Here is a 14,801-nt window from a genome sequence, read left to right on the forward strand (position 1 = left end):
AAATGGTGGCATTCTAATTCCATCACTCCTTCTCTCACCAACTATTTGATTACTGTGTGGAATAATTCTTAGAGCAAAGACAGGATAATGCCTGATTCTTTCCCTTTATCAATATTTAGAAAAGTGAGTTGACTCCCTAGCATTCCCCAAAGGTCACCAATGACGTGTTTTATTTTTTAAAAAATCATAAATTCCTAAAATTTTAAACATACTGAAGTTTTTCAATCCGCTGTGATCATTAGTAGGCACCTCTTCAAGTTTGCTACAGTCCTTCTGACATGACCCCAGTACTCTTTGACACTTCCTTGCTTTCTGTTTTGACAAGATGTGCCAGGCTCATTATACTTCCTATACCAGATCTAGAATCAGCTATTTCTCCAAGGAGTATGTGATGGCTGCCATGTGCGCCCCACCCAGATCTCTTTCACTAGGCCAGCACCCACCTCCCAGCTGCTATGAATGTTGGCTGCTAATGGCTCACATCTGCTCCCTTTTCAGAGAACTCCCCTGGGATCCCCTTGCTCCCAGCAGCCCAGGCCCAGTGACTAACTATTGGGTGGCAAGGGGAGGTACATAAGGCTTGCTTTCAGTTAGTATTAATTCTGTGGTGCCATCTGTACTCCAGTCCTCAACACAGGACCAGGCTAAAGCTAGACTGCAGCCGAGCCTATATCCTTGATTTCATCCCCTGTCCTATCCTGCTTCGCTTACTCTCCCCCTGAGAGCAATCCTGGATAAATCACTTTTACAAGAATCCCCATCTTAGGCTCTGCCACCAGAAGACACAGCCTTTGTCTGTTTCCATGAGAAACGATATCAGGATACCACAATCTCGCCGCTAGTGGTATTCATTGCTATTGAATTAGTCATTGTTCAGAGAACTTTTAGTGGACAGAGGTAAGAATACTTTTACTTTCTGTAAATGAGAAAATTCATTATGAATTCAAACTGATATATTCAATTCAAATGTAGGGCTATAGGGATTTATTGCTCTGATTTTATACTCACATCTCTTCTCTCTGCCATTGGAAATCCTGGCTTTTAACAAAATTAAAGTATCTTTCTTATTTGCCAAATAAAGTTTCTGAACAGTCTGTGACACAAGAACACAAACTGATCATGAAATAATACAATATTTTGAATTAATATTCAAGATTATATTGTTTTAGATCAGTATAATTTCTTCTAGACTATAACGCTTTAAGTATATGCAAATGTGTAACAAAATTTCCCTTAAAAAGTCAACTAAGAGTTTATATTTCCAGTAGTCTTCTTTTTTTAAGAGTAATGATACCAGCTGTCATTTCATTTATATGAAACAATATGATAAAAAGTCCTGTCATCTGATACTCAATCCAGTCACTCCTGCACTGGGTGCATAAGGACATGTCCTTCAGTTAGTAATTAAATCCTTTTCTAGCATTTGCTACTTGTAACTATCTCTTGTTCACCTTGAGCCTTTATTGTGATTCTTCTGCCTCCTTGTCTGCAGTCACCCCGCTTTAATTTAGTTTTAACATCAGATTAATTTGGGTATCTGATCTTTATCCATCTTAGTGATGCTAAGTTGCACATAGTATAGGGCCAATGCTAATGACCCATTGGTATTCCCCAGTATCAGACTTGATTATCTCCTTTATCATTTGATAACTGAATAGGATTTCCAGAAGTTGCAGCATGCATGGACTTTGTAGTATTAGACAAAATGAACTTCCCAAACTGGTACTCTAGGGTGACCAGCAAAGATAATGCAGGCTCTGAGCAGGTTGTCCAAGATATAAGGCTGCTTCCTGGGAGTGAGTCACGTTGAGAAGGTACATAATTCTGTGGTCCACTGAGATCTATATTCTTCTCCTGGAAATGTCTCACCCAATTCCCCAAGTGTTATCTGAAATAGAACCCTCCTAAATAGGTTGCAATGATAAGGGATGTCTGACTCTATCTAGCCTTATAACGTTGAACCCGTCACTGAGACTCAGTTTTATTATTGGTTAAATGCAGTTAATAATATATGTCCCAACCACCTCACAGGGTGGTGGTTCATAATAAATAAGATAACGAATCTGGAACATGCTTTGACTTCATTATTTCAATTTATTCTCTAAAATTCCAAGGAGGAAAAGGCAATAAGCATTTCCTTTAAGAACTTTGTATTTGCAGATTAATTAAGCCAAAGTGTTTAAGGTATGAGCTATATAGTCAAGCCTTCCACAGAAGGGGAAAAGCTGTCTGGTCCCACATACTTGAAAAGGAAAGGGAAAGGGAAGACCATTTAATAATCTAAGCAGGAAAGGAACAGAGAAACACCCTACTATATTTTCAACAAGATCAAGGGTGTATACTTAGGTTTTTCTATACTCCAATAAGCTCCAAACTATGAAGATGACCTAAAACCCTGTCAATATTAATTAAAAAGAAATAAAAACTATGCAATGTCCCTAAATGTCTTGCAGCCTTACATTAACCTAAGCTGCAATCAGGAAAGCAGAAAATTTCTTTAGGACTCAAAAACAGAAACCAACAACACAAGGAAAAGAAGGGTGAAGTGGAGGAAGAGGCTTAGTAGGGGTGAGGACAAGGAAGGGAAGGAAGTAATGAGTATGTCTGGGAAATCCTTTTCTGCTACTTTCTCTAGTCTCCACCTGAGTAGCCTTTTCATCGTCTAGAGATGCTGTTGGTGTTAGCTGCCATCAAGTTGTCCTCTCACTCATGGCAATCCTATGAATAAAGGGGTCAGACTATTGTGGCCCATAGGGTTTTTTAGTGGTTGATTTTCAGAAGAAGATCACCAGGCTTTTTTTCCTAGTCCATCATAGTCTGGAAGCTCTGCTGAAACCTGTTCGGCATCATAGCAACATGCAGGCTTTCACTGACAGACAGACGGTGACTGCAGTGCACTGGCTGGGAATCAGGCTTGGATCCCTGAGACTTCTACCACTGAATCACCAAAGCCTTTCGCCTGAGATGAGAGCATCCTTAAATGGAATTCAATAGCTCTGGGGCATGTCTCTGCCTAAAGCACCTGTATTTCTGAGGAAAGACCTGGAAGTTATAATGGAACCGAAGTCCTCCTCCGAACTCCTCAATGATGGAAGACTCCAAGGCTCAGTACTCAGCTTTCTAATCTATATTCACTTCCTGGTCATTCCATTCAGTCCCAAAGATTTAATAACATGGTTAAGTGCTCAGCTGCTAACTAAAAGGTTGGCAGTTCAAACCCACCCAGGGGCTCCAAAGGAGAAAGACCTGGAGATCTGCTTCCGTAAAGATTAAACCAACATAGTATAGATAATCCTGCAATAATAGAGGCAACAAACAATAATCTATGAATGGACACACAGATAGATAGATAGATAGATATGCCAAGGTGAGGGAGGGGTTAAGGGAGCACACCCACCAGCAGATACAGGCGCAGTGGGGGAAATTTCTAAATACATGCATGACTGTAGGTGCTCCTCATATTAATATACACAATCGAGCACACAAGTGGCACAGTCAGGGAAATCTCTTAGAAACATACCTAATCGCCTCAAGGGATGAAGTTCCCAGGCTCAAAGGCAAAGTACCATAGACTTGGGGGACATCTATATCAATTGGCACAACAGAGTTGTTAAAGACAATGTGCTACATGTTATTTTGGTGAGTAGCATCTGGGGTCTTAAAAGCTTGCGTGTAGCCATCTAAGACACAACTATCGTTCTCTTCCCATCTGGAGCAAAGGAGAGTGAAAAAAAACTAAAGTCTCAAGGGAGTAATTAGTCCAAAAAACTGATAGACCACACGAACCACAGCCTACATGACCCTGAAACCAGAAGAAATAGATGGTGCCCTGCTACCACTACCAACTGCTCTGACTGGGATTACAATAGAGCGTCCTGGACAGAGGGGGAGAAAAATGTAGGACAAAAGATCAAATTCATAAAAAGACCAGACTTACTGGTCTGACAGAGACTGGAAGAACCCCTGAGACTATGGCCCCTGCACATCCTACTAACTCAGAATTGAAGGCACTCTCGAAGTTCACCTTTCAGCCAAAGACTAGGCAGGCCTATAAAATAAAAAGTAACACAAGTGAAGAATGTGCTTCTTAGAGCAATCAATTATACAAGATCAAATAGACAACACCTGCCCAAAAGCAAAGACGAGAGAGCAGGAAGAGACAGGAAAACTGGACAAATGGAACCAGGAAGCCTGGGGTGGAAAAGGAAAGGGGGAGAGTGCTGACACAATGCAGGATTGCAACTGATGTCATGAAACAATTTGTTTATAAATTTTTGAATGAGAAACTAATTTGGTCTATAAACTTTCACCTAAAGCACAATTAAAAAATAAAACCAAAACCAAACTCATTGCCATCAAGTCAAATCCAACTTGCAGTAACCCTATATGACAGAGTAGAACTGTCCCATAGGGTTTTCTAGGCTGTAATCTGTGAAGAAGGAACCTTAGCGGTGCAGTGATCAAGTGCTCGCCTGCTACAGAAAGTTCAGCGATTTGAACCTACCAAGCTCCACAGGAGAAAGACATGGCAGTCTGCTTTTGTAAAGATTATAGCCTTGGAAACCCTATAGGGCAGTTCTACTCTGTCCTGTAAGGTCACTATGAGTCAGAACCAACTCAGCAGCAACATGGTTGGGGTTTACGGGTAATCCATAAAGATTACAGCTTAGAAAGCCCCATGGGGCAGTTTTACTCTGTCACATGGGGTCACTATGAGTCAGAATCAACTGGACAGCACACAACAACAATAATATGTGCTAATGACCCCAAATCCAGACTCATACTTTCCATGAAATCTAGAATATCTTATAGATATTTCAAACTTAACATATCCAAATCAGAAATGTTGACTTCTGCCCCTTAACCCAAACCTGCTTCTTCTCCGTGTTCACCATTTCAAAAAAGAAAGCCACCAATCATCCCATGCTAAGCCTGTCTGTCTTCCAACTTCTGAGTCAAAGCTGTCAGGCTCAGTAATCAATTCGCAACAGCAGTGATTATCAACGTTAATTGTCGGACGGTTGGAGACCTGGTGGTGCAGTGGCTGCCGACCAAAAAGTCAGCAGTTCAAATCCACCAGCCAGCTCCTCCTTGGAAACCCTGAGGAGCAGTTCTACTCTGTCTTACGAGTAGGAATCAACTCAATGGCAATGGGTTTGGTATGGGTTTTCCAGGAGTGAGAAGACAGAAAAGCATGGGTCAAAGTTCTGCCAGCAGGGAGAGCAAGCTGCAGCTTGGGCAATGATCTGGGAGCAGTAGCTGTTTTTAATCAGATATTTAATCAGTAAGAAAGTTTCAAAGAATCTAAGTCACCAAGCAAATGTAGGCAATGCTGTTGTAGTGTGCAAAAAAACTGAAATTAATTAAGTGTAATAGGCATAGAGTCAGTATGCTTGATTATTTTCAAGTGTTCTAAAACTTTTATTTCCCTCTACCCAACCTCTAAGGTGCTCTGGTCACACAGTGGTTAAAGCACTCAGCTCTTTAATGAGAGGTCCATGGTTCAAATCCACCAGCCAGTCTGCAGGAGAAAGATGTCTGGTTTCATAAAGATTACAGCCTTGGAAATCCTACAGGGCAGTTCTACTCTGTCCTATAGGGTCTCTGTGAGTCGGAAATGACTTGACAGCACCAGGTTTAGTTTTGGTTACCCACCTCCAACCCCAAGCACATGTATACTTCTTGGGCCTGGGAACTGCTACTCATTAACAGGTTAGCCTGAGTAGGCCAGAAAGATACTTGTTATTTCCAATGCACTCTGCCACAAAAAGGGAAGGTTCATAAAATGTGTGACAAAAAATGAGTTTGGTCTTCAGTACCATTTTAACACAGCTTTTGATTGGTGTGATGGTTAAAATCAGAAAGATCTCATCTATATCTACAATCTAAGCAGGTAGGAAAACTGAGACTAAAAATTATTAATATACTTCAAGAGGGTTGAAAAAAAAACCCATTGCCATTGAGTCAATTCCGACTCATAGCGACCCTATAGAACAGAGTAGAACTGCCCCATAGAGTTTCCAAGGAGCACCTCGTGGATTTGAACTGCCAAACTTTTGGTTAGCAGCTATAGCACTTAACCACTATGCCACCAGGGTTTCCATAAGAGGGTTGATTAGGATAAATATCTAGCACTAGAAACGTGATCATGTGGAATTCTCCATTCTTTACTCAAACCACTCAAGTCAGATTGCCGGGGTTTAAATCTTAGCTCTATCACCAGGTAACCTTGGTAGGTTCCCTTCTCTGGAAAGTGATTACCTACCCTAGAATATTGCTGGGAAGATTAAATGAGAAAACACAGGGAAGACTATATAGAACAAGGCCCAGAATGTCATAAGCATGCAATAAATGCAAGAATTCTTGGTATGATGATGATAATCTTTAAAAACTCTAGAATTCAGACACACATAAAAAAGCTTTGTAACATCAAAATACTGAAGAACAAAAGGAGATATGAATCTATCTTTTTGGCACCATGTTGCAGAAAATTCATAAACGCCCAGTGACATGTCTTAATATACAGTATAAACCCCAAGACATATTTGCTGAGAGAAAATCAGGATAAATTTTTAGTCTACTCATCATTAAAAATATCAAATCTTCCAAAAGAGTGAAATAAAAAAACACACATATTAAGTTAACATAAGTGATCACCATTACAAATTCTTATAGGTACCAAACCAAAAAAAACCAAACCCATTGCCATCGAGTAGATTCTGACTCAGAGCAACCCTACAGGACAGAGTAGAACTGCCCCATAAGGTTTCCAAGGCTGTAAATCTTTATGGAAGCCACATGTGGAGCAGCTGGTGGGTTTAAACCGCTGACCTTTTGGTTAGTAGCCAACCGCTTAACAACTGTGCCACCTGGGCTACTTTCTCATAGGTACATTTGAGTATAAATTATGAATACACAATGATACGTAAATAGGTCAGAGCATTCAAAGATGCTAAAGTATAATGCACTCATGTGACACGCGGCCCAGTTTCTCAAAAGAATGGTCCTAATGAAGGCAGGCTGAAACTGCACTGTCACATTTTCTGAGTCACCTTCCTTTGCAGCTACATCCTATTTAAGTCTTCACTCGTGGGCCTGTTTCTTATTCAGACTGCCACTAGAAATGTCTGGAGTGCTTCATATAAATTCATTCAAATAATTCTGAATCACCCTGTCGAAGCCACAATCAGATTTGTTTTCATGGCAGCATGTGGTAACAATGATCTTCTCCAAATGTGTAAGTTAGAAAAGGCACAGGCTTCAGACACGTGTTGAAGAGTGGCTGGAGCAGACACTATTGACTGTAACTAACCAAATCCAGCAGTGGCCTCAGCTCAAGCCCGCATATGGCATTAAAACAGGGAAATGTCAGCAAAGGCCATAATGTTCAGAAGGCTGCACGGGACTAACCTGAGACAGAGAGCCAATAGGCTCCTCACTACCAACCCTCCCAAGCTCCAGTCTCCAAGACCACGGAGAGGAGACAGAGGAAGTGAGCTTCAGCTGTCCTAAAGAATACGCCTCAGAATGTTGTTTTTTGCTAAGCAACAGACTCCACTGCTATTTCCCATCCTCTAATGTCTCTCCCGGAGCCCTGGTGGCGTGGTGGGTAAGAGCTCAGCTGCTAACCAGAAAGTTGACAGTTTGAATCCACGAGCTGCTCCTTGGAAACCCTATGGGGCAGATCTACTCTGTCCTATAGGGTCGCTGTGAGTCGGAACTGACTCGACAGCACCTAACAACAATCTCTCTCACTTCAATCCATTCTCTAGCAGCAGAGTGGGTGAAGCCATCGTCAGAGTGTGATTTTCCTTAATTCCCATCAGCAGTGATTATCAATGCCAGCAGAGTACCACAGGTTAGGCCCAAGTTCATACCTAGGCTACTGCCAAAACCCAAACCATTGCCGTTGAGTTGATTCCAACTCATAGCAACCCTACAGGACTAAGTAGAACTGCCCTGTATGGTTTCCAAGAAGTAGCTGGTGGATTCAAACTGCCAACCTTTTGATTAGCAGCCGAGCTCTTAACCACCACACCACCAGGGCTCCTAAACCACTGCAGTACCTACTTAACTGGCTCCTGATCTGCTCCACGCCAATTCATCCTGCATGTGGCTGACGGTTCGATCTACCTAAAACAGTGCTTTGGTCATGCTACTCACTTGTTCGACTGTCTCCGTGAAGGATGTAAAATAAAGTTTACACCCAGTGGTCATCTGAAATGTATTCTGGCCCCAGTCTCTTTTTCCAGTTTTATCTTGTACTTTTCTCTTACAATCCCCTACGTCTAGCCAAACGGTTCTCAGAACTTTTGCTCCTTCCAACTCCCAGAAATAGCATCTATTGACTTCAAACCAAAACCTAACCCACTGCCATCAAATTGATTCCAACTTATGGTGACCCCATGTGTTACGGAATAGAACTGTTTCATAGGGCTTTCTTGGCTACACTCTTTACAGAAGCAGGTCACCAGGACTTTCTTCCACGTGCCACTGGGTGGGTTTGAACCGCCAAGCTTCAGGTTAGTAGTCGAATTCCTACCCATATCTTTAAGCCCAACTCAGCCCCATCTCTTCCATGAAGTAATATCCCCTGACCACGCTATTTGAAAAAAGATAATACCTCTCCGTCCTCTGAATTTCTATAGCACTTACTACCTATACCACTCATTTCATAAGCTACATATTCATGTATAAATATCAATCATTCATTTGATAGATTGCATTAAGTGCTTAGATGCTAAGAGATATCCTAGACCAGATGATAGGGCCTTCAAAGAGCTCACAGTTTAAAAAAGAGAGAGGAGAGAAAAGAGCTACCATTTGAGTATTTGTTCTATTCAGGTCACTGTGACTCAGTAAAAAGTCCATGTGTCAGAACTCCAACGAAGAAAAAAAATCAGAGGACACAGAACAATGTGTTCAGGAAGCGTGAAGGAGGCAGAGACCCAGTGAGGCCCCGGATTTCTCAGGAAAGGTACTGCTACAGCCAACAGAGACAAATGGCACTCGGTTAGAAATGGAAACACAACCACCTAAACTAAAGGTCCCAGTTGACAAGGCCGAGGCCCTTAACGAGTCACTCTGGGCTGGCTGCCAAGAGAAGTCCGGGCCTTACTGTCCAAGAGCCTCCTGGAGAGGTCCAGCTACCATCGCAGACTCTAGCCCCAGCCTTCCCTGCACTGCTTCTCCTATCCTGATACTGACTTTGTTTTTGGTTGCCCTTTTTCAACTGTGATCCTATCTTTACCATACCTCAGCTTACTGACCCCATGACTCCTATTCTCCTTCAAGACCTCAGCTCCATTTTTCCTAACAGTCTGCCTGACAGTGACTAACTCTGGCCTCTTCAGGAGCTATCTGCCCCTAGCACCTGCTGTGAAACCACATTTTGTTGTGAGTAGGAACCAACTGGACAGCACTGGGCACTGGGTAGACTGCCGCTTATTGGGGATAAAAAACAGGATAAGAAACAAGCTGATAGTTTAAAGTTCATTTGATAATTTTTTTTTTTTTAATTAAGCACATGACCACACTATTTTACGATGTATTTAATATCTTTAGAAAAGACCATCTCTACTTACAGGCCTTCTGGTTGAAGCACCTTGAACGGAGTGATAAAATTCTGGCTGGACTCGGCTGCTTTTCTTGATTCTTCGTTTCCTCACTGCAGCTTCTTGCTCACTGTGGTGGTGAACTTCCACAAGGGGCTTTGCTTCTTCCAGGCGGGCAGCTGCAGCCGCTGCAGCTCGTCTTCTCATATGCCGAGGGCTTGCTCTGAATCCCTGTGACAGAAGACACAGCCAAACAAATCCAGGTTTGTATTCAGTTTGGAAATTCTCTGGGGCCAGTTATACAAAGAGCTTCAAAAGTGACCAAGTTCAGTGAGATCACTCACATTCCCAAAGTGAGCCTGTACAAGGAGGCTCGACATGCAGCCAAGATCTGTCCACAAGCATTCTAAAAAGCACCCTGGTGCTCCAGGGCCCGGAGTTATTCTACATTAAGAAATGGTTTTAATCCGTAAAAATCCAGGCCTGAAAAAAGGCGGGTAGGCATATTGCTTTAGTTAAATATAAAGCAGACCACATGTGAAGAAGGGTATTTCCACTTTGGCATGAAGCGGGTATAGAGACCAGGCCTGAATTATCATACCAGGGTAAAGTACCACTCTACATTCCTGACAGCAGGCTCTTGATGAAGGAAAGAAAGCAAGAATGCAAAGTATTATTATAAAATGCCAGAAAAGAAGATCTAAAAATTAAAATGGAGACAGTGTGGTGGAGTACAGGGTATATGAGCTTTGGAATCAGATGGGCCTGAATACAAATTATGACCTGTTAGTTGTAGCTATGCAATTTATTAAATATTTCTGAGTCCAAATGGTCTAATCTGTGAAATGTTTAACATTCTACTCACTGGGCTTTTGAAGTTTTCAATAAAGTAATACATGTAAAATTTCAAGTACAGTATCTAGCAAAAAAAGAAAAAAAAAGTTGCTGTTGAGTCAGTTTCAACTCATGGCAATCGCATGTGTGTCAGAATAGAACTATGCTGAGTTTTGGGAAATGGACTGCCAGGACTTTTGAGGTACCTCTGGGTAGACTCGAACCATCAGCCTTTCAGTTAGCAGTGAGCACATTAACCGTTTGCACCACCTAGGGACTCCATCTGGTAAAAAGACTCCATCTGGTAAACAGTAGATGCTTAATAAAATGCTAATAATTTTCATTCTCTCTCAAAATAAGACCATCTCATTAGACAACAGAAACAACTTCAGCTAACCCATATTACACATTTGGGAGTATGCAAAAAACTCTGGGAAATATCAAAGAATTATGCAAAACAGTGTCTGTCCTCATGTAGCTTACAATTTACTTGAGAGCAGAAGTCTAACACAGGGTTCATGAACACATGGGAATGTGTAACTACGGGTTAAAGTGGGCAGTTCAGGACTCAGTGTCAGCAGAGAGAATTAACCAATTATTTGACAATATACTAGCTACTGTAACAGTGTGCTGAGTCGAGTATATTTCTTCGGTAAGAATCCATGAGTGAAGCCAAGAATAACCTATATTTGGCTTAGCTGAGTGGGTGGCACTTGAAGAATTAGTAGACTATATTCCACGCAAGGGAAACAACACAAGGCATGAACGAATAAGTAAAATGATAGACGGATGGATGGTGCATTGATTTAGCAATAAGAAACATTATTTGAGGAGGTGCCAGGATAAGGGTACAGGCTAAGCGTGATGTATAGTGGGAAATTAGACTGGAGGGAGGGCTGTTAAGTGCTCCAGGGGAGGGTCTTTGAGGTTTTAGATCTTTCGAATTTTAAAAGATGTATAAAAAGCTTTAAGTTTTCAGTAAAGAATGGGGAGTAAGAATTTCAGGGGAAGTCATGGTATGAGAAAAGGCATGATTCTGTGGGATACTGAAAGATTAATACATGTGCAAAGGATTCACATGGAATGGGGCCTGGGAGACGGGTTGGAATCTGCTTACAGGAGACCCTGTACACCAGGCTTAGGAATATGAACAAGGGGAGAAAAAACAAAAGTATGGGGAGTTGACAGGGTCAAAAGTACCACCCAGGTCAAAAGAAAGCAGTGAGAAGGAAATGCAAATTAATATGGCAAAACTGACATGAGGATTTGGGTACCTTCTTACTCACACACATTAGCCTGTTCCCATCCCTCCCGTGTGTAAACTCAGCTGGATATTCAACCCAAAATAGTCTCAGAAAATCCTCACAGCTCCCACATAATCCAAGAGGCACGACAGCAGCTGCTGGAGAAGAGGATTAAGAAGGAGCTGAGCCCATTGCTAAACCATGTTCTTTTTATATGCAGTTTGGATCAAACACGTCAGAAACAACAGCCACACAAGCTGCTTTTTAAATATGCAGGCACCTGGATAACTTATACAAACACTCCTTTCTTCTCCAGGTGAGGCCAAGAATCTCATTTTTAACAACCTCCTCTGGTAATTTTTGTGTACTTTAAAGATCAAAAACCTCTAGAAAGCAGGCCCTGTAGTCTAACCACTAGATGGCACTAACACCCATAACGCCCACATTCTTTCTAGTTGAGAAATGTATGTATCGGTACAATTAACCAATTATTTGACAATATACTATCTACTGTAATAATAGTGGGATGAGTCAAGTATATTTCTTTGGTAAGAATGTAGATTCTATCTATGAGTAACAAGCAACTGAATTTTGCTTAACTTGTATTATTACGATTACTCCTCAGTGATCTACAAATTCTAGAAACATGTAGAAAAAAAACTCCATAAAACTCCCTTAAAGTAACCAAAAAAAGGATAATAACATGTTGGTATAGCCATTCTAGAGAGCAATAACCTAGTAAATTCACATCCTTGTATCAACCCTAGAGAAATTCTACCAAGTGTGCCCAAGAAGGCATAAATGAAGATATTTAATGTGGCATTATTTAAAAGTAAAAATTTGAAACAACTTAAATCAGTCTTTCACAAGTATCAGTCTGTTTGCATTCCATCTTCACTTTTTTTTTTTTTTTTTTTTTACCAGATCTGAGCACCACCATGGATGCCTTCATGACTTCTGTTATATCCAAATACGACTTGTGGTATTTTTAAAAAGACTTTTTATAAGCACTATAGTATAGTGAGGAAAGCCTGGTTGGCATAGTGGTTAAGAGCTATGGCTGTTAATCAAAAGGTTGGCAGTTCGAATCCACCAGGTGCTCCTTAGAAACCCTATGGGGCAGTTCCACTCTGTCCTATAGGATTGCTATGAGTTGGAATTGACTCGATGGCAACGAGTTTGGTTGTTTTGGTTTTTTATAGTGTAGTGCGCTCCTTGGAAACTCTGTGGGGCAGTTCTACTCTGTCCTATAGGGTCACTATGAGTCGGAATTGACTCGACGGCACTGGGTTTGGTTTTTTTTTTTTTTTTGGTTTTAGTGCACAAGGAGCCTTGGTGGCACAGTGGTTAAAGCGATCAACTGCTAACCGAAAGGTTGGTGGTTGGAAACCACCAGCAACTCAGCAGGAGAATGATGTGGCAGTCTGCTTCTGTAGAGATTCACAGGCTTGGAAACCCTATGGGGTCACTATGAGTCAGAATCAACTGGAAGGCAGTGGGTTTGGTTTTTGGTATGATATAATGCATGTACTCTGCAGCCAAACTATCTGGGTTCAAATCCTGCCTCTGTCACTTCTTAGTTGTGTGATATTGGATATTTAACTATTTCCTTATCCGTAAAATGGGGATTCAAAATAGACTTGTTGACAAAAATCAACGAATTAATATATATATAAAGTACCTAGAACACTGCCTGGTACATAGAGGTATGAAAGTGTGGGCTATGATTATATATATCCTTGTATAATTGAAAAACATTCTAAAAGATAAAAGTGTGTAATTAATCAGATGTAAAATGAAAGGAAATCACACTGCAGGTGTGCCTTGCTGACAGACGTGTTGAAGTACTGCCAGAGATACCAACCACCCCTGATCATCAGGGGACAGTTCTTTGCTTGAGAGAGTCCTAGGCATTCACTCTCCCCAGTGAGTCAATGTATCTGGGCTCAAATATCAGCTCTATCACTTACAAGGGATGTGATGTTGGCCAAGTTACTTCTCTATGCCTCAGTTTCATTTGTCAATTGCATATAATAATACTTCTCTCATGGAGTTGTGGTGGTATTTAAATGAAATAATCCACAGCAGGTACTCATACGAGTACATACCAAAAAAAAAAAAAAAAGCAAACCCACTGCTTTCGAGTCGATTACGACTCATAGCGACCCTAGAGGGCAGAGCAAAACCGCCCCATAGAGTTTCCAAGGAGCGCCTGGAAGATTTGAACTGCCAACCTCTTGGTTAGCAGCCATAGTACTTAACCACTACACCACCAGGGTTTACAAGTACATAGCACATAAAAAGTAGTCAATAAATTATCGTTATTGCTACTATTTCACTTACTTCCCGGATGTTACAGCAGCAATTCACACGTCAACAGTTCTGAGCTATGATTATGGACACTATAAATAACACAGAGTCATCCCTGCAGTCACTTTCTTTATTTCCCTAAATCACTATGTAGAATTACATGTGCTTGGTTTATCATACTTTCTAGTCCCAAACATTATTAAAAAAATAAGCCAGGACTTTTAACAGGAGGAAATTTTATTTTAAAACAGTAGGTGGGACTATAAGCTCTTCCAAACCCATTGCCATCAAGTCGATTCCAACTCATAGCGACCCTATAGGGCAGAGCAGAACTGCCCTATAGGGTTTCCAAGGCTGTAATCTTTACAGAAGGAGACTGCCACATGTTTCTCCCGTGGCACGCCTGATGAGCTGGAACCACTGACCTTTTGGTTAGCAGCTGAGTACTTAACCACTGTGTCACCAGGGCTTCTTCTTATAAGCTCTATGGGTGTTAAATCAACAGGATTTGATGGTGACAGTATAAAGCCCATTTCTCTCTATATTCATTTGATCTTGCCTGGTTTAACCAGTAAGTGATAGATACTTGAAAATCTCTTTGTAGTGGACTTCTGCCATTTTTTAGTCCATCTCATCCTAGCAGCGCCTTTTGGGTAATAACTTCTCGATATGTGCAGTCCTGATACATAGTAAAGTCAAGGTCCAACACAGCCTACTCGGGGTAGGTGCATGGCCAAAGCTCAACTAATTAAATCTCTCCCCTTGGACTTTAAGTATTAAATAGAGGGGTGTAAAGATTTTTTTAAAAAGTAGGGATTCATTAGTTCTAATGGTTGCACCAAAGACTTTCTGAAGCTGC

General features: G+C 41.3%; 1 protein-coding gene across 7 annotated transcripts in view; it reads right to left on the reverse strand.

Moving 5' to 3' along the window:
* The window catches only part of DST (dystonin), a 490,994-nt gene that overhangs the window by 421,435 nt on the left and 54,758 nt on the right, over positions 1–14,801 (reverse strand). For all 7 annotated transcript variants that reach the window (XM_049894718.1, XM_049894699.1, XM_049894708.1 and 4 more), the window contains exon 3: positions 9,585–9,785. In XM_049894718.1, the coding sequence (XP_049750675.1) occupies positions 9,585–9,785 (201 nt within the window). The remainder of the gene's footprint in view (positions 1–9,584; positions 9,786–14,801) is intronic.

This window comes from Elephas maximus, chromosome 1, assembly GCF_024166365.1.
Source record: "Elephas maximus indicus isolate mEleMax1 chromosome 1, mEleMax1 primary haplotype, whole genome shotgun sequence".
Classification (NCBI taxonomy): domain Eukaryota; kingdom Metazoa; phylum Chordata; class Mammalia; order Proboscidea; family Elephantidae; genus Elephas; species Elephas maximus.